Here is a 20,537-nt window from a genome sequence, read left to right as displayed (position 1 = left end):
ACGAGGACCTACTAAGTAGTGGGAATTGGGCATGCCAAATTGGGAGAAAATTGGATAAATAAATAAATAACCACTTGCTTGATCTGCACAAAATATGTGTCATTTTAAAGCTTAGACTCATATCTTTACAATGAATATAGCTGATCTGACAAATCTGACAAATTTACGATCACAACAATCATATTTAGAACCATTAACAAGATTAAAAAAGATAACATAGCCATGTGTTATATATCTTTGGAAAGGTCTTGATTTGTAGAAACAATAAGCAAAATTGTTTTGCGCTTGAAATCCACATAAATAATAAACAGAATTTTCATCACATTTTGGTTTATTACTTGATTACAAAAATAAACATGAAATGAAAAATGGCATATCACAACTTACAGCAGATGATTCTGAATCAAGCCCGCACTCAATGTAATAAGATATGTAGATCATGAAATATTCCTAATTAGTGCTAATTAAGTGCTAATGGCATCTCTATAGACATTTCCCTTTAATGGATTCACCGAAATATGATCCTTCTTGTCATAGAAGTGTCAGATTGTCCTTGTTGGATGTCTAGAGAGTGTTAGAATCCTTATCTGGAGTAAACAGAGCCAGAGCGCACATACACAGACACGCGGGCGCTCAATTCACAGTTTTTGGAGTGATGGAGTAAGGTGCCCATCTAAATTGATTTTCATTATTAGGTACTTAGCCAGAGACACTTGACATGTTTTCTGACTTCTCTTATTTTTGTATCCTAAGATATATTATATCAAAAACAACCAAAACATTCTACTTTGGACAACTACTATTTGGGTAGTTTTCTCAGCCGTGTCTAAAACTGGAAGTCTCAGAATTGTTCCAAATCTATTTTTTCTATCAAATTAATCCATGCAATTAACCCAGTTTATTTTTTTATATCTATATATTTGCTATGCTAACTGAAAAATTATGTCAGTTTATTTTTTTTGTATTAAAAAATTTCAAAATATACATTAACTACAGCTAAACCAGTGAAGATATATTTTTTTATCAAGGTTTATGTGAAATTTCATTTGAATATAACATTGCATTAATTTTATATAAATATTTAAAGTGAGAATTTTCCATATTAATTAATTACTCATTACTGCTGAAAAACAACTCAGTAGTCAAAATCTACACAACCAAATACATTGTTTTCCAACCAAACAACATCAAAACAACTATACAACCCAACTACACAACTGTCATGAATCCCGCCTTTGTTGTTCCTCCCACTCACCACCAGAGGGCTCCATCACCTGGAGATTGACTTGAACTCTCTGGACTCCATTTCCAATAATCCCCGTACCTGTCAATGATTACCTGTTCACCTGTTTCCAATTCATTCAGCTATTTAAGTCTCACACTCACTCTCTGTCATTGCTGAGTCTTGTTGTGCTCTGGCTGACTTTTCTGAGCGTTCCCTGTGTTTATTGCGTTACCTGTGTATGATCCTGGACTGTTCACCCTGTTTTGACCGCCTAATATTACTGCCTTGTTTACCTGGATATAACCTGTGATTGTCTGTTTATTGTCTACCTCTCTGGATTACCTTGGATATTACTGTTGCTCGTGATGTCTGTCTGTATTATTATGTTTATTGTTATTAAAAGCTGCATATGGATCTCAACTCTGCTGACTCATCAGATGCATTTACATTTATGCATTTGGCAGATGCATTTCATCCAAAATGACTTACAGAGCATTTATTACAGGGACAATCCCCCCAGAGCAACCTGGAGTTAAGTGCCTTGCTCAAGGACACAATGGTGGTGGCTGTGGGGATTGAACCAACAACTTTCTGCTTGTCAGTTCAGTGCTTTAGTCCACTACACCACCACCACTGTATTCTGTTTATTGCATGAACTGCTGAATGTTAATGTGTGATTATGCTGCAAGATGGTTCATTATCAGATCAATGTGTAGAGAGCGGCAGAGTCAAATGTGGACTTTTCTTCCTTTAACCCTTATTCAGACTATGTAAGCTTGAACTTTTGCTCGCTTTAGGCAGTTTTACCTTTGATATAGTTTTTGTTATGTTTGTTACATCTGTTTTGTCAGTTCTGTGTGTGTGTGTGTGTATGTTTGTAAACAAGATGTAGTCCCATTTTAAAATATGGGAAGAGGCTAAATGTAAAGTCTTTTTAAGAAAAATCTAATTCATAAATTTGCAAAAATATCAGCATAATATCATGTATAAAGTCACAATTGATGCCCGGGTCATAATTGACCCAGGAATTTAATTTCTTCCAGAAATCTGAAAAAATAAAATACAATAATTGTTCATTGTGGTAGTCTTGACAAAGTCACAAAGTTTGGTTCCCTTACGAAAAACGGTGGTATTTAAAAAAATTATGATTTACCTTTACCGGGTCAAAAATGACCTGAACGCAATGGGAGGGTTAAAGGTATGAGCAATTATTTTCTGTTTGCCATTTAGACGGGAAATCTTAAAAAAAAAAAAAAAAAAGCCTTTTGGGGGTAAGGGGTTAAAAAGCATCTCAGGATGAAGCACCTGCTTGAGAGAATGAACAACCCACACAAACAACGACTGAAAATACAAGAGTGCTTTCATTTGTATCACTTTAATTCCCATACTTCCAATTGTGTTTTTATTACTGTACTTTTAAGTAGGTGAGTAGGTGTGTTCAAATCATGCATACATAATCACTCAGTCATTAATCAATACTCTGTCTCTTTATCAGGGTGGATATGCTGGGAATGCAGTGGGGTTCAAACTCTCTTCTCTACTCTCATTGGCTGATACTAAAGCAAACAAACCCAGAATGAACCTGCTACACTTTGTCGCTTTGGTGAGTGTGTGAGCAGCTCTCTGTACTGTGTACTTGACTCTGGGATTTGTACTTATATCACACAAAGTACTAAAAGAGACATTCATTGAACTAGAATTGTTATATTTCTTACAATTCCCCTTACCTCCCACTCGAGACACTTTAAGCTGGAGTATGTCATTTCTGCGACACTAGCGCCACATTTCTGAATACGCCCCTTGTCTGCAGTTGTTCAAAAAGTCAGATAGTCCCGCCCCCAACTCATGCCATTGAGTGCACAGGCAGATTGCATGGAGGTAGGCAGGTACGTAGTTAAACAGGCAGGTAGCCCATCCAATTATTGCATTCATGCCGAATGAAATGACTGGACAGGCCTTTTACAGGCCTGTGACTGAGCACTTGATTTAATGATTGCTGTCAGGATGCACAGAGAATTTCAACCAGTATAACAAAAAAATGCTTCTGGTATAAATTGCATACTCTAGCTTTAAGTCACAAACACAATAACATACATTCATAGTGCTGTGGAAAATGTAAGTGAACCTTTGGATTAAATAACTGGTCAATCCTTATTTTCCCAGTAGCGTTGTGGAGTATCAAGGTGGTCTTTGACAAACTTCAGGTATGCAGCAATGTTTTTGTTGGAAAGCAGCGGCTTCCTTCATGATGTCCTGCCATGGACACCATACCTGTTTAATGTTTTCTGTATAGTAGACTCATGAACAGAGATGTTAACCAGTTCCAATGATTCCTTCAAGTCTTTATCTGTCACTCTAGGGTTCTTTATTACCTCATTGATCATTCTGCGGTGCGCCCTTTGAGTCATCTTGACTGGACGGCCACTTCTAGTGAGAGTACCTATAGTACTAAATCATCTCCATTTATAGACAGTTTGTCTAACTGTGGACAGATGAATATCTAAACTCTTCCCAGCTTTATGCAAAGTAACAATGCTTGATCGTAGGTCTTCTGAGATCTGTTTTTGTCAGCAGTTGCTTCTTATGAATAGCAAACGTACTTTTTACAAGTCAAAGTAGCTCTAACCCACACCTACAATCTCGTTTCATTAATCAGATGCCAGGTTTGCCAACTCCTGACTCAAATTAGCTTTTGTTGACGTCATTAGCCTAGGGGTTTACATACTTTTTCCAAACTACACAGTGATTGTTTGAATGATGCAATAATTTGTTTGTAATTAGTTAAAAGAGCTTGTGTTTGTTCATCATTGTAACTTGAAGATAAAGATCATACCACATTTTAAGACAAATTTATATGGTGTTCCGAATGTGCCAAAAATGATTCGACTGCTTTGTACAGTACACTTGTCTAAGTTTTCTGTTATTGCCTATTTATTAAAGATAAATATTGTGCTGTTGGCATGAATGTGCTGCATTTTGGTCGTTTGCTCATGTCATTCTCCCTGTCGTTTGCTCATGTCATTTGCTCATGTCGTTTGCACATGTCGTTTGCTCATGTCTTTTGCATGTGTCGTTTGCTCATGTCTTTTGCACATGTCGTTTGCTCATGTCTTTTGTATGTGTCGTTTGCTCATGTCTTTTGTATGTGTCGTTTGCGCATGTCTTTTGCACATGTCGTTTGCTCATGTCATTTGCTCGTGTCGTTTGCGCATGTCTTTTGCACATGTCGTTTGCTCATGTCATTTGCTCGTGTCGTTTGCGCGTGTCTTTTGCACATGTCGTTTGCTCGTGTCGTTTGCACGTGTCGTTTGCACGTGTCGTTTGCACGTGTCGTTTGCTCGTGTCGTTTGCTCGTGTCGTTTGCTCGTGTCGTTTGCTCGTGTCGTTTGCACGTGTCGTTTGCTCGTGTCGTTTGCTCGTGTCGTTTGCTCGTGTCGTTTGCTCGTGTCGTTTGCTCGTGCCGTTTGCACATGTCGTTTGCACGTGTCGTTTGCTCGTGTCGTTTGCGCGTGTCGTTTGCTCGTGTCGTTTGCTCGTGTCGTTTTCTCGTGTCGTTTGCTCGTGTCGTTTGCACGTGTCGTTTGCTCGTGTCGTTTGCACGTGTCGTTTGCTCGTGTCGTTTGCACGTGTCATTTGTTCATGTCGTTTGCACGTGTCATTTGTTCATGTCGTTTGCTCGTGTCGTTTGATCATGTCGTTTGCACATGCCATATGGTCATGTTGTTTGCACATGTCGGTTGCTCATGTCGTTTGTTAATATCGTTTTCTCTTGTCGTTTGCACGTCTTTTTCACAAGTCCTTTGCTCATGTCATTTGCTCGTGTCGTTTATTCATGTCGTTTGCACGTCTTTGCACATGCCTTTGCTCGTGTCGTTTGCTCGTGTCGTTTGATCGTGTCGTTTGGACATGCCGTTTGTTCATGTTGTTTGCATATGTTTGTTGCTCATGTCATTTGTTCATATCGTTTTCTCATGTCGTTTTCTCATGTCGTTTGCTCGTGTCATTTGCTCGCATCGTTTGCTCATGCCGTTTGCATGTCGCTTGCTCGTGTCGTTTGCATGTCGCTTGCTCATGTCGTTTGCACATGTCGTTTGCACATGTCTTTTACACATGTCGTTTGCACATGACTTTGCTCGTGTCGTTTTCTCGTGTCGTTTGATCGTGTCATTTGCATATGTTGGTTGCTCATGTCAGTTGTTCATATATCGTTTTCTCATGTCGTTTTCTCATGTCGTTTGCACATGTCGACCTCCCTGTTGTTTGCTCATGTCGTTCATATGTCGTTTGTTCATGTTGTTTTCACATGTCGTTTGTTCATGTCATTTTCACATGTCGTTTGCTCATGTCATTTTCACATGTCGTTTGCTCATGTCGTTTGTTCATGTCGTTTTCACATGTCATTTGTTCATGTCATTTTCACATGTCGTTTGCTCATGTCGTTTGCTCATGTCGTTTTCACATGTCTTTTGCACATGTCGTTTGCTCATGTCGACCTCCCTGTTGTTTGCTCATGTCGTTCATATGTCGTTTGTTCATGTCGTTTTCACATGTCGTTTGTTCATGTCATTTTCACATGTCGTTTGCTCATGTCATTTTCACATGTCGTTTGCTCATGTCGTTTGTTCATGTCGTTTTCACATGTCATTTGTTCATGTCATTTTCACATGTCGTTTGCTCATGTCGTTTGCTCATGTCGTTTTCACATGTCTTTTGCACATGTCGTTTACTCATGTCGACCTCCCTGTTGTTTGCTCATGTCGTTCACATGTCGTTTGTTCATGTCGTTTTCACATGTCATTTGTTCATGTCATTTTCACATGTCGTTTGCTCATGTCGTTTGCTCATGTCGTTTTCACATGTCTTTTGCACATGTCGTCTGCTCATGTCGACCTCCCTGTTGTTTGCTCATGTCGTTCACATGTCGTTTGTTCATGTCGTTTGCTCGTCGTTTTCACATGTCGTTTGCTCATGTCATTTTCACATGTCATTTGCACATGTCGTTTGCTCATGTCGACCTCCCTGTTGTTTGTTCATGTCGTTTTCACATGTCATTTGTTCATGTCATTTTCACATGTCGTTTGCTCATGTCGTTTGCTCATGTCGTTTTCACATGTCTTTTGCACATGTCGTCTGCTCATGTCGACCTCCCTGTTGTTTGCTCATGTCGTTCACATGTCGTTTGTTCATGTCGTTTGCTCGTCGTTTTCACATGTCGTTTGCTCATGTCGTTTTCACATGTCATTTGCACATGTCGTTTGCTCATGTCGACCTCCCTGTTGTTTTCACATGTCGTTTTCACATGTCGTATTCACATGTCGTTTGCTCATGTCGTTTGCTCATGTCGACCTCCCTGTTTGCTCAGGTCATTTGCTCATGTCGTTTTCACATGTTGTTTACTCATGTCGATTTATGACTGCTTAATTTATTGTTCTCAGTGAACGTTCTGCGTCTTGCATTGAGCAACACATTTTACACATATTTCCAAAACTTTTAGATGCATTTATCTTCTTATTAACTTGAATGAGTCTAGCCAACACAGTTTCATCTTCATGCTTTGTCCTAATATTTAAAATGTAAGTGCTACGTCTGTTAAAAACAGTATTATCTTGGGTTCCTATTTTTCAGATTCAAAGCTAATTTATGCTTACTATCCAGCCATCTGATTATTTATTTTTAAAGGACCCCATTCAGCAGCTTTATAAGTCAATAAAAGGTTTATCTGATCACAATCTGTTTGACTTCATTTCCATACACTCTTCATTTTACAGGACATTGGACACATTTTACCACTAGATAATTGTTTACAAATTCTTCTTGCGACGTTTTAGGAACATACTTGCCACATCCAGTCTGGTAGTACTACACGTGCTTTCCTGTAAATGTTTTCTAATCGCTATTTTCTTAACAATGGAGAACTCATTAACATGTTTAGGGGAGACCGAGAGAAGTTGTCACAATTGCTATATCTCACTAACTATAAGATTTGGAGTCAAAACTCTAATACGTTTTCTCTAGCAGAAGTTCAAAACCTTCTTAAATGCAACTTTATTTGTAAATTTTAATATCACCATGTTTTGTTATAGCTCTTAAGTAAACAAGTGAACATAATTAAACAACAGTAAAGGAGTGGTCTACTATGTTACAAAGACTAAAAGGTTTAAAGCTATATTTCATGAACATCAGGTCAGGCCATGTTGTCACATTTTTATCACAGCAGTTTGTCACATGTTTTACATTTTTTCAATTTATCAGTTACAATATTTGTTGGCCAAAAACAAATTTTGATATTTTTTTTACCGTACCTTTTCCATTTTTGTTGTTTTATGAATTGTTTGAGACCTCAGTTGTTTTACTTTTAAGATTTTTTTCTGGAAAAACCTATATAGGCTGTTTAATTCATGCATAGTTTTTAAGAAACATGTAGGGTGTTTTTTATTTTATTTTTATTTTTTAATTATTTATTTATTTTGTGTCTTTAAAAAATAAACCTACCCTTGTGACCCTCATAAGAGTTAAAGGACCTCCCATAAGAGTTAAGGGAACCCCCATAAGAGTTAAAGGACCTCCCATAAGAGTTAAAGGACCCCCATAAGAGTTAAGGGAACCCCCATAAGAGTTAAGGGACCCCTCATAAGAGTTAAGGGAACCCCCATAAGAGTTAAGGGAACCCCCATAAGAGTTAAAGGACCTCCCATAAGAGTTAAAGGACCCCCATAAGAGTTAAGGGAACCCCCATAAGAGTTAAAGGACCCCTCATAAGAGTTAAGGGAACCCCCATAAGAGTTAAGGGAACCCCCATAAGAGTTAAAGGACCTCCCATAAGAGTTAAAGGACCCCCATAAGAGTTAAGGGAACCCCCATAAGAGTTAAAGGACCCCTCATAAGAGTTAAGGGAACCCCCATAAGAGTTAAAGGACCTCCCATAAGAGTTAAAGGACCTCCCATAAGAGTTAAGGGAACCCCCATAAGAGTTAAGGGAACCCCCATAAGAGTTAAGGGACCCCTCATAAGAGTTAAGGGAACCCCCATAAGAGTTAAGGGAACCCCCATAAGAGTTAAAGGACCTCCCATAAGAGTTAAAGGACCCCCATAAGAGTTAAGGGAACCCCCATAAGAGTTAAAGGACCTCCCATAAGAGTTAAAGGACCCCCATAAGAGTTAAGGGAACCCCCATAAGAGTTAAGGGACCCCTCATAAGAGTTAAGGGACCCCTCATAAGAGTTAAGGGAACCCCCATAAGAGTTAAAGGACCTCCCATAAGAGTTAAAGGACCCCCATAAGAGTTAAGGGAACCCCCATAAGAGTTAAGGGACCCCTCATAAGAGTTAAGGGAACCCCCATAAGAGTTAAAGGACCCCCATAAGAGTTAAGGGAACCCCCATAAGAGTTAAGGGACCCCTCATAAGAGTTAAGGGAACCCCCATAAGAGTTAAGGGACCCCTCATAAGAGTTAAGGGACCCCCCATAAGAGTTAAGGGACCCCTCATAAGAGTTAAGGGAACCCCCATAAGAGTTAAGGGACCCCTCATAAGAATTAAGGGAACCCCCATAAGAGTTAAAGGACCCCTCATAAGAGTTAAGGGACCCCCCATAAGAGTTAAGGGACCCCCCATAAGAGTTAAGGGACCCCTCATAAGAGTTAAGGGAACCCCCATAAGAGTTAAGGGACCCCTCATAAGAGTTAAGGGAACCCCCATAAGAGTTAAGGGACCCCTCATAAGAGTTAAGGGACCCCTCATAAGAGTTAAGGGAACCCCCATAAGAGTTAAGGGACCCCTCATAAGAGTTAAGGGACCCCCCATAAGAGTTAAGGGAACCCCCATAAGAGTTAAAGGACCTCCCATAAGAGTTAAGGGACCCCTCATAGTTAAGGGACCCCCATAAGTGTTAAGGGACCCCTCATAGTTAAGGGACATCCCATAAAAGTTAAGGGACCTCCTATAAGAGTTAAAGGACCCCTCATAAGAGTTAAGGGACCTCCCGTAAAAGTTAAGGGACCTCCCATAAAAGTTAAGGGACCTCCCATAAGAGTTAAGGGACCCCTCATAAGAGTTAAGGGAACCCCCATAAGAGTTAAGGGACCTCCCATAAGAGTTAAGGGAACCCCCATAAGAGTTAAAGGACCTCTCATAAGAGTTAAGGGAACCCCCATAAGAGTTAAAGGACCCCTCATAAGAGTTAAGGGACCCCTCATAAGAGTTAAGGGAACCCCCATAAGAGTTAAGGGACCCCTCATAAGAGTTAAGGGACCCCCCATAAGAGTTAAGGGAACCCCCATAAGAGTTAAAGGACCTCCCATAAGAGTTAAGGGACCCCTCATAGTTAAGGGACCCCCATAAGAGTTAAGGGACCCCTCATAGTTAAGGGACATCCCATAAAAGTTAAGGGACCTCCTATAAGAGTTAAAGGACCCCTCATAAGAGTTAAGGGACCCCTCATAGTTAAGGGACCTCCCGTAAAATTTAAGGGACCTCCCATAAAAGTTAAGGGACCTCCCATAAGAGTTAAGGGACCCCTCATAAGAGTTAAGGGAACCCCCATAAGAGTTAAGGGACCTCCCATAAGAGTTAAGGGAACCCCCATAAGAGTTAAAGGACCTCTCATAAGAGTTAAGGGACCCCTCATAAGAGTTAAGGGACCCCTCATAGTTAAGGGACCCCTCATAAGAGTTAAAGGACCTCCCATAAGAGTTAAGGGACCCCTCATAGTTAAGGGACCTCCCATAAGAGTTACAGGACCCCTCATAAGAGTTAAGGGAACCTCCATAAGAGTTAAGGGACCCCTCATATGTTAAGGGACCCCCATAAGAGTTAAGGGACCCCTCATAAGAGTTAAGGGACCCCCCATAAGAGTTAAGGGAACCCCCATAAGAGTTAAAGGACCTCCCATAAGAGTTAAAGGACCCCCATAAGAGTTAAGGGAACCCCCATAAGAGTTAAAGGACCCCTCATAAGAGTTAAGGGAACCCCCATAAGAGTTAAGGGACCCCTCATAAGAATTAAGGGAACCCCCATAAGAGTTAAAGGACCCCCCATAAGAGTTAAGGGACCCCCCATAAGAGTTAAGGGACCCCCCATAAGAGTTAAGGGACCCCTCATAAGAGTTAAGGGAACCCCCATAAGAGTTAAGGGACCCCTCATAAGAGTTAAGGGAACCCCCATAAGAGTTAAAGGACCCCTCATAAGAGTTAAGGGACCCCTCATAAGAGTTAAGGGAACCCCCATAAGAGTTAAGGGACCCCTCATAAGAGTTAAGGGACCCCCCATAAGAGTTAAGGGAACCCCCATAAGAGTTAAAGGACCTCCCATAAGAGTTAAGGGACCCCTCATAGTTAAGGGACCCCCATAAGTGTTAAGGGACCCCTCATAGTTAAGGGACATCCCATAAAAGTTAAGGGACCTCCTATAAGAGTTAAAGGACCCCTCATAAGAGTTAAGGGACCTCCCGTAAAAGTTAAGGGACCTCCCATAAAAGTTAAGGGACCTCCCATAAGAGTTAAGGGACCCCTCATAAGAGTTAAGGGAACCCCCATAAGAGTTAAGGGACCTCCCATAAGAGTTAAGGGACCTCCCATAAGAGTTAAAGGACCTCCCATAAGAGTTAAGGGAACCCCCATAAGAGTTAAGGGACCCCTCATAAGAGTTAAGGGACCCCTCATAAGAGTTAAGGGAACCCCCATAAGAGTTAAAGGACCTCCCATAAGAGTTAAAGGACCCCCATAAGAGTTAAGGGAACCCCCATAAGAGTTAAGGGACCCCTCATAAGAGTTAAGGGAACCCCCATAAGAGTTAAAGGACCCCCATAAGAGTTAAGGGAACCCCCATAAGAGTTAAGGGACCCCTCATAAGAGTTAAGGGAACCCCCATAAGAGTTAAGGGACCCCTCATAAGAGTTAAGGGACCCCCCATAAGAGTTAAGGGACCCCTCATAAGAGTTAAGGGAACCCCCATAAGAGTTAAGGGACCCCTCATAAGAATTAAGGGAACCCCCATAAGAGTTAAAGGACCCCTCATAAGAGTTAAGGGACCCCCCATAAGAGTTAAGGGACCCCCCATAAGAGTTAAGGGACCCCTCATAAGAGTTAAGGGAACCCCCATAAGAGTTAAGGGACCCCTCATAAGAGTTAAGGGAACCCCCATAAGAGTTAAAGGACCCCTCATAAGAGTTAAGGGAACCCCCATAAGAGTTAAGGGAACCCCCATAAGAGTTAAGGGACCCCCCATAAGAGTTAAGGGACCCCCCATAAGAGTTAAGGGAACCCCCATAAGAGTTAAAGGACCTCCCATAAGAGTTAAGGGACCCCTCATAGTTAAGGGACCCCCATAAGTGTTAAGGGACCCCTCATAGTTAAGGGACATCCCATAAAAGTTAAGGGACCTCCTATAAGAGTTAAAGGACCCCTCATAAGAGTTAAGGGACCTCCCGTAAAAGTTAAGGGACCTCCCATAAAAGTTAAGGGACCTCCCATAAGAGTTAAGGGACCCCTCATAAGAGTTAAGGGACCCCTCATAGTTAAGGGACCCCCATAAGAGTTAAGGGACCCCTCATAGTTAAGGGACATCCCATAAAAGTTAAGGGACCTCCTATAAGAGTTAAAGGACCCCTCATAAGAGTTAAGGGACCCCTCATAGTTAAGGGACCTCCCGTAAAAGTTAAGGGACCTCCCATAAAAGTTAAGGGACCTCCCATAAGAGTTAAGGGACCCCTCATAAGAGTTAAGGGAACCCCCATAAGAGTTAAGGGACCTCCCATAAGAGTTAAGGGAACCCCCATAAGAGTTAAAGGACCTCTCATAAGAGTTAAGGGACCCCTCATAAGAGTTAAGGGACCCCTCATAGTTAAGGGACCCCCCATAAGAGTTAAAGGACCCCCATAAGAGTTAAGGGAACCCCCATAAGAGTTAAGGGACCCCTCATAAGAGTTAAGGGAACCCCCATAAGAGTTAAGGGAACCCTCATAAGAGTTAAGGGACCCCCCATAAGAGTTAAGGGACCCCTCATAAGAGTTAAGGGAACCCCCGTAAGAGTTAAGGGACCCCTCATAAGAATTAAGGGAACCCCCATAAGAGTTAAAGGACCCCTCATAAGAGTTAAGGGACCCCCCATAAGAGTTAAGGGACCCCTCATAAGAGTTAAGGGAACCCCCATAAGAGTTAAGGGAACCCCCATAAGAGTTAAGGGACCCCTCATAAGAGTTAAGGGAACCCCCATAAGAGTTAAAGGACCCCTCATAAGAGTTAAGGGACCCCTCATAAGAGTTAAGGGAACCCCCATAAGAGTTAAGGGACCCCTCATAAGAGTTAAGGGACCCCTCATAAGAGTTAAGGGACCCCCCATAAGAGTTAAGGGAACCCCCATAAGAGTTAAAGGACCTCCCATAAGAGTTAAGGGACCCCTCATAGTTAAGGGACCCCCATAAGAGTTAAGGGACCCCTCATAGTTAAGGGACATCCCATAAAAGTTAAGGGACCTCCTATAAGAGTTAAAGGACCCCTCATAAGAGTTAAGGGACCTCCCGTAAAAGTTAAGGGACCTCTCATAAAAGTTAAGGGACCTCCCATAAGAGTTAAGGGACCCCTCATAAGAGTTAAGGGAACCCCCATAAGAGTTAAGGGACCTCCCATAAGAGTTAAGGGAACCCCCATAAGAGTTAAAGGACCTCTCATAAGAGTTAAGGGAACCCCCATAAGAGTTAAAGGACCCCTCATAAGAGTTAAGGGACCCCTCATAAGAGTTAAGGGAACCCCCATAAGAGTTAAGGGACCCCTCATAAGAGTTAAGGGACCCCCCATAAGAGTTAAGGGAACCCCCATAAGAGTTAAAGGACCTCCCATAAGAGTTAAGGGACCCCTCATAGTTAAGGGACCCCCATAAGAGTTAAGGGACCCCTCATAGTTAAGGGACATCCCATAAAAGTTAAGGGACCTCCTATAAGAGTTAAAGGACCCCTCATAAGAGTTAAGGGACCCCTCATAGTTAAGGGACCTCCCGTAAAAGTTAAGGGACCTCCCATAAGAGTTAAGGGACCCCTCATAAGAGTTAAGGGAACCCCCATAAGAGTTAAGGGACCTCCCATAAGAGTTAAGGGAACCCCCATAAGAGTTAAAGGACCTCTCATAAGAGTTAAGGGACCCCTCATAAGAGTTAAGGGACCCCTCATAGTTAAGGGACCCCTCATAAGAGTTAAAGGACCTCCCATAAGAGTTAAGGGACCACTCATAGTTAAGGGACCCCTCATAAGAGTTAAAGGACCTCCCATAAGAGTTACAGGACCCCTCATAAGAGTTAAGGGAACCTCCATAAGAGTTAAGGGACCCCTCATAGTTAAGGGACCCCCATAAGAGTTAAGGGACCCCTCATAAGAGTTAAGGGACCCCCCATAAGAGTTAAGGGAACCCCCATAAGAGTTAAAGGACCTCCCATAAGAGTTAAGGGACCCCTCATAGTTAAGGGACCCCCATAAGAGTTAAGGGACCCCTCATAGTTAAGGGACATCCCATAAAAGTTAAGGGACCTCCTATAAGAGTTAAAGGACCCCTCATAAGAGTTAAGGGACCCCTCATAGTTAAGGGACCTCCCGTAAAAGTTAAGGGACCTCCCATAAAAGTTAAGGGACCTCCCATAAGAGTTAAGGGACCCCTCATAAGAGTTAAGGGAACCCCCATAAGAGTTAAGGGACCTCCCATAAGAGTTAAGGGAACCCCCATAAGAGTTAAAGGACCTCTCATAAGAGTTAAGGGACCCCTCATAAGAGTTAAGGGACCCCTCATAGTTAAGGGACCCCTCATAAGAGTTAAAGGACCTCCCATAAGAGTTAAGGGACCACTCATAGTTAAGGGACCCCTCATAAGAGTTAAAGGACCTCCCATAAGAGTTACAGGACCCCTCATAAGAGTTAAGGGAACCTCCATAAGAGTTAAGGGACCCCTCATAGTTAAGGGACCCCCATAAGAGTTAAGGGACCCCTCATAATTAAGGGACCTCCCATAAGAGTTAGGGGACCCCTCATAAGAGTTAAGGGCAAAAAAAAAAAAATGTAACTTAGAAGGTCCCCTGATGTTTCATAAAAACTAGAATACTAGAAACTTAAAACAAAAATTTCCCCCCCCAAATGTTTGCAGTGACAGAATACGACATTGCCCATTATCTGTCCCAGTTTTCATAAATAACCTAAGCCAGATTTTTTTTATTCTCAAAACTCAAAACAGTCCTGGATGCGCCATGCGCTGTTTTATGACACTGGCAGAGTGGATCCTCATTTTCACCTCACAATAATGGTACAATATAATTCTTCTTTGATATATGATTGTTGGTGCTCCTAAATTATTATCATTAAATCAACTTTTATCTTAGAACTAAACCGTAACTAGAGGTTAATTAATATACATGCAGTTACATACATAGATTTTAATGGGACCCCCCCCAAGAGAAGAAAGTAGTTATGCAAAAGATATACAAAATATGCAACCTTGGATGCGCAAAAAAATACCAAAACCTAAAAAAGTAAAATTGATTTACAATGCGGACCTTTTCCACCACGTTCGTCAACCGGCAGTCGCCCGTACAGGATTTGAAAGGGGCGCATGCGCAGCGCTATGATTCTTCTTGTGATTAATGGTCTGGTCTGTAGAGCACAAAAAGGATTCTGTATTGTGTATAGTGGCCATATATATATACTGTATATATATATATATATATATATATATATATATATATATATATATATATATATATATATATATACAGGTGTGCTCAAAAGTACAAAGAAAAACCCACAGGTAACCTCAGGAGAAATACAGGCTGCTCTGGAAAAAGACGGTGTGGTTGTTTCAGTCATATTTTCACAATCAATGCCAAAATTTCACAATTTCTGCCAGGGTATGCAAACTTTTGAGCACAACTCTCTCTCTATATATATAGATAGATAGATATAAAATGGGGCTAAAGGCCCATCGGGGTAAAAGGCTCCTTTGATTTTATTTTCTCCCAAAACACTAAATAGCATCAACAACTACCACAGCACTTTTCTAAACACCTGTTTATCACTAAGCACTGCAAAATATTCCTGTTCCATGAGATCAATAACTGTCCAGTAAGTGAAAGGGTAGTTTTTGGGGTAAAAAGCTCCACTGTTGCAGGGGCTAAAGGGCCCTTTTAAACACATTGTTTTCTTAAGTGGGGCGAATAGATTTGATATGAAAAATGTTCAAAATGGGCTCACAATGACAATGGAGATTAATTTGTTTATGGAATAATTGAGTTGTTTTGAAATGTAAAATAGGATTAAAATTAACAATAAATTATGCAGCCTTTTGAAGTAGTTATTTTGAATAAGCATTATCTCAGAAAAGCATCTTGCTGTGTCAAAAGTGTAAAAACGACATGAGCAAATGACATGAGCCAGCACAGCACATTCATGCCAACAGCACAATATTTATCTTTAATAAATAGGCAATAACAGAAAACATAGACAAGTGTACTGTACAAAGCAGTCGACTCATTTGTGACAAGGATGAGGTGACTACGCACGCCCGGCCCCCAATCGGGCTAATCAGTCGAGGAGAGGGATAAGTGCAACAAGATGCGGCAGTTTGGGAGAGAGCTACAGGCAGCTGCCCTGTATGCATTTGTGTTTATGTTTTGTCTTTATGTTTTAATATCTCATTAAACATTACTTTGATGCTTCGTCCGGTACCCGCACCTCCTTTCCATTGAACCCTGTTACATAATTTTGGCACATTCGGAACACCATAAATGTATACATAAATGCATGTACTGTAATTCCAAAGGGTTCACATACTTTTTCTTGCCACCGTATGTGATTTAATGGTGCAACAGTGTCTGCAGTGAAAATGAACATGAGTGTGTTTGTGTTTGGTTTCAGGAAGCTGAGAAGAAAGATCTGTTGATGTTTCCAGAGAAACTTCTTCATGTTGAGAATGCATCACGGTGAGAACAGTCATTCTATACATATACACTAATACATGATCATTAATTTATTACCAGTTAAACATCCTCAGCATGACCCACAATCCATCAGTGTTTCAGTTGGTTTCAAACTAGTTTCAACAATGTTTTAACACTGTGTGTAGTGTGTGTGTTGACAGTATTCATGTCGAGTTGAGCGCTCTGAGCAGCAGAATTCATCAGATGGAGGAAAACATCCACACAGATCATGAGCTACTGATACAGCTGCAGGCATTCCTACAGGTGACCTCTGACCCATGACCTCTGAAATAAGTGACATTTAAATATGAAATGTCATCAATGTTCATATCCAACAGCTTAAGTTCCTCTACTTCACTTTAACGTTAGTTACAATTTTGTGTTTGTGTTTCAGAGTGCTGGTGAATCTCTGGTGAATTTGAGGGTCAGTCTTGATGAAATGGTGAATGAAGGAAACACACTGATTGATTTCTTTTGTGAAGACAAAGAAACTTTCAAACTGGACGAGTGTTTCCAAATCTTCCAGAATTTCTGCTCCAAATTCAGGAAAGCAGTTCAGGTAAATTAAGTTCACACAGACACAAATTCAAAAGAGATTTTGTTCACAACTGAAACTTGAAATGGAGATCATAACAGCTCTGCGATGTTCTCTCTCTCTTCAGGAGAACGTGGAGCGAGGGATGTGGGAGGAGTCTCGGCGCAAGCGTCTCCAAGAGTTGGAGAACAAGCGTCACTCGTGGGCGGGGCATGAGGGAAAGGGCGGAGTCTTCGGCCTTTGCTCCAGTAGTGAGGCAGATATGGAGGCGGCTTTAAAGAGGGAGGGGCTTCTGGATCTACTCCAGACGAACCCGCAAAGTCCACTGTGTCGCTTTGGGAGTGTCCGTCGGTCATGGCAACACAAAGTCAAAACCAAATCGGCAAACCACCACAACATGAACATTGCACTCATACTTCCTCCGATACACACTCTCTCCATCGCACACTCTACTATAAACACTGCTTCAAACTCACACTTTATTAATGACGCCAACATAAACACACACTCAAACACCAGCGCTCTTGGCGACAATGGAAACCACACTCACAACAGTATTCCCAATTGCAAATCTGACCAGGACTACAAAACATCGTCGAACTTGGAGCCAGAGAACCAAAATAAGATAAAGGAAACACAAGAAGACAACCTTCAAACACAAACAAAGCCTCAGGACACTCCAAACTTGACATCTGACCCATCACAAGCTGGCCTAAACCAATCAGAAAGCCCACCTAGAGATGATGAAAGTGTCCATTCCAACTCTCAACATACAAAAGACCTTCTAGAATCCCTCAAAACCAGCAGTAGACCTTCTCAATTGGTCCAAACAAGCACTAGTAGATCTTCCACCAAAACACTTGGATCTAAACACAAATCATCTGCTAACTCACTTTCTACGTCCAAACCTTCTTCTACGAAATCACCTTCTACATCCAAACCTTCGTCTACGAAATCACCTTCTACGTCCGAACCTTCTACTAAATCACTTTCAACGTCCAGACCTTCTTCTACGAAATCACCTTCTACATCCAAACCTTCTTCTACGAAATCACCTTCTACATCCAAACCTTCTTCTACGAAATCACCTTCAATGTCCAAACCTTCGTCTACGAAATCACCTTCTACGTCCAAACCTTCTTCTATGAAATCACCCTCTACGTCCAAACCTTCTTCTATGAAATTACCTTCTACGTCCAAACCTTCTTCTACGAAATCACCTTCTACATCCAAACCTTCTGCTACGAAATCACCTTCTACGTCCAAACCTTCTTCTGTGAAATCACCTTCTATGTCCAAACCTTCTTCTGTGAAATCACCTTCTATGTCCAAACCTTCTTCTATGAAATCACCTACGTCTAAACCTCCTTCTACGAAATCACCTTCTACATCCAAACCTTCCTCATCTTCTACTAAACCGAAGTCCTTTCCACAGGGCTCCATTCGCACTCTGACCTCCTCTGAGACACAAAGTTTGAGGAAATTTGTTCCTATCAGTCATCTCAGTTCTTCTGGCCCACAAAATCAAGAACACAAAGTTCTGAGTCGAAGTTCCCTCAATAGTTCCAGTGCCAAAAAGCGACAAGCGGTTCGACCGCCACCAGAGGAGAAGATGTGTCGCTCTACGTTACGTGCCCTCGCCACTCCTATCCCTCAAAACTCCACAAACAAATCCGCAAACAAACCCGCCCCCAGCTTCGCACGCAACACTGTTGCATCCACCACACGTCATGCAGTCGTTCCTGGAAACCCGTCGGCTGGAAGACCTGCACTGACCCGCACAGCATCACTCAGACTTTCTCAGGCTCTTGGGAAACAGCAGACTCCCGCGAGCATGCTCAGTAGAGCCAGAAGTATTCATCTGACGCCCCCTGCTGGCCATCTGAGGAAGAGCAGCAGCAGTGCCATCTCTGAAAACTCTGTCTTTTCACGTGAATTACATATAAAATCTGTGAAGCAAGTCTGGAGATAGAAAGAGCAACCTGGTCTCATAGAATCAAATTACTATGAATTTTATGTGTCTCATTGTCGTATCGTGGCAGTTTCCTGTTTGAAATGAACACTAGAGGCGCTACAACAACAATGACTTTTATTCACTTCCACACAAATCACGAATAAAATGGCTTATTATTAGTCCATAATCACTTTTCGCTCCGTTCCTCACACAGTGCTATCTTATGACATCTAAACACCTTTACTATAGCGCATGACTTATTTTAATATTTGTATTACATAACCAAATACATTAACAAGCTTGTTCGAGTGTGATCAAATTGCCCCGTAGCTCAACTGATAGAGCATTGCACTTGTGATGTAAAGGAGCAGGGGTACGAGTCCTGAAGAGCATGCGAGTCGACACGTGAGCCCAAAGTGTCATAAAAGCACCACGAAATGACGTGAATTGTGTTTTTCATCAGGTTTAAGGTTTAGGGTAGGGAGGTCGATTTTGTTGATTAAAAACCTCCCTTTAACTCGCTTTTAGTGCCACTCAGTGGGCATATCACCTCTGAACTGATGTGATGCGCGCAATGAACTGCTTAATGTCATTTTGCAAAAAACCCTTCTTCTAAGAAATCACCTTCTACACCCAAACATTCCTCATCTCCTACTAAACCAAAGTCCTCTCCACAGAGCTCCATTCACACTCTGACCTCCTCTGAGACACAAAGTTTAAGGAAGGTTTTTCCTGTCAGTCGTCTCAGTTATGCAAGCAATCAATAATACTAATCAGATGTTTCTATTTTTTATTGATTTATCATGTATTGTGACATTATTAACTGTCCTGGAAAATAAATATTTCAACACATAATTAATTGTGTATCTTGGTAATATATTTTAATTAATTTTATAATAAATATTAATTTTAAACTATATATAGTTTTGATCACAATCAATTAGACATTGTTTTTAGAAATTAATCATACAATGGAATCAAATTCTAAACTGTTTGAGATGGGATATTATACATGTTTTCTTATTTGTTTTATTTAATTTGAAGGAAATATATGTTTTTATTAAACTGAACAACTAGTATGTGGATGTATTCATTTGACACTAAATTTAAAATATAGATGCAAGCGGCAATTACAGGGCCAGGCCCTAAAGCCATTTTCTAAGCACAATGCAAAGAACTCTGGCACAACAGAGTCACAACGTTTGTACCAGCTGAGGTGAGCATCGAACCGGGGTTCACTCAGTCCCTTAAAATGACACTCAGAGCTCTAACCACTGTGCCACACAATTGACAAGTCAGGCTGACATCAATGAGACATTCTTGGTTGAGAGTATACAACTATTTCTGAGAAAATAGTTACACCTTAGTTTTTTAACAGGAATTACGCAATTACGGCAATGTAGTAAGCACAATATAAAGACTCAGAGCTGAGACTCAAATTGCTCTTTCCTGGACTCAAAATCGCAACTTTTTGACCTGTTTTCCAATGCATTAACCACTGGGCCATTCAGTTGACACAACTCAAAAGTGTCAAAGAGACATTCCAAGCTGAGAGCAGCAGGTTTTAAATGAATAGACTATATATAATAAATACATTTAGAAATGTATCTCTGCCATTTTCAGAAGGCTTAGAATAAGGAAGCAATGATACATTAAAAGTTTTGTTTATATTAACTAAGAATTTTGACCACTATGTGGCGTTGTCTGCAAACTACTTGGGTACCCTCAGGACATGATGTCGAAGACCCCTTCCAATTTTCATTCTAATCGGACAAAGCGTTTTAAATATACATTACTTTTCATAAAATTCTAAATGACGGAGAGGTTATATGGCTGATGCTGGAAAAATTACATAGTTGGCTCAAGGAATCCAAAGAC

The 20,537-nt window shown here is 41.2% G+C and overlaps 1 protein-coding gene across 2 annotated transcripts in view; it reads left to right on the top strand.

The window, feature by feature from the left end:
• LOC127420261 (FH2 domain-containing protein 1) overlaps window positions 1-19,842 on the top strand; it is a 31,815-nt gene extending 11,973 nt beyond the window's left edge. For both annotated transcript variants that reach the window (XM_051662342.1, XM_051662343.1), the window contains exons 8-12: window positions 2,721-2,828; window positions 16,109-16,173; window positions 16,317-16,434; window positions 16,565-16,729; window positions 16,833-19,842. In XM_051662342.1, the coding sequence (XP_051518302.1) occupies window positions 2,721-2,828; window positions 16,109-16,173; window positions 16,317-16,434; window positions 16,565-16,729; window positions 16,833-18,677 (2,301 nt within the window). In that variant the 3' untranslated portion in view covers window positions 18,678-19,842. The remainder of the gene's footprint in view (window positions 1-2,720; window positions 2,829-16,108; window positions 16,174-16,316; window positions 16,435-16,564; window positions 16,730-16,832) is intronic.
• The last annotated feature ends 695 nt before the right edge of the window (window positions 19,843-20,537 follow it).

This window comes from Myxocyprinus asiaticus, chromosome 29 (assembly GCF_019703515.2).
Source record: "Myxocyprinus asiaticus isolate MX2 ecotype Aquarium Trade chromosome 29, UBuf_Myxa_2, whole genome shotgun sequence".
NCBI classification, from domain to species: Eukaryota; Metazoa; Chordata; class Actinopteri; order Cypriniformes; family Catostomidae; genus Myxocyprinus; species Myxocyprinus asiaticus.
Note: the sequence above shows the minus strand (reverse complement) of the source record. Positions and strands in the feature narration are given on the sequence as shown.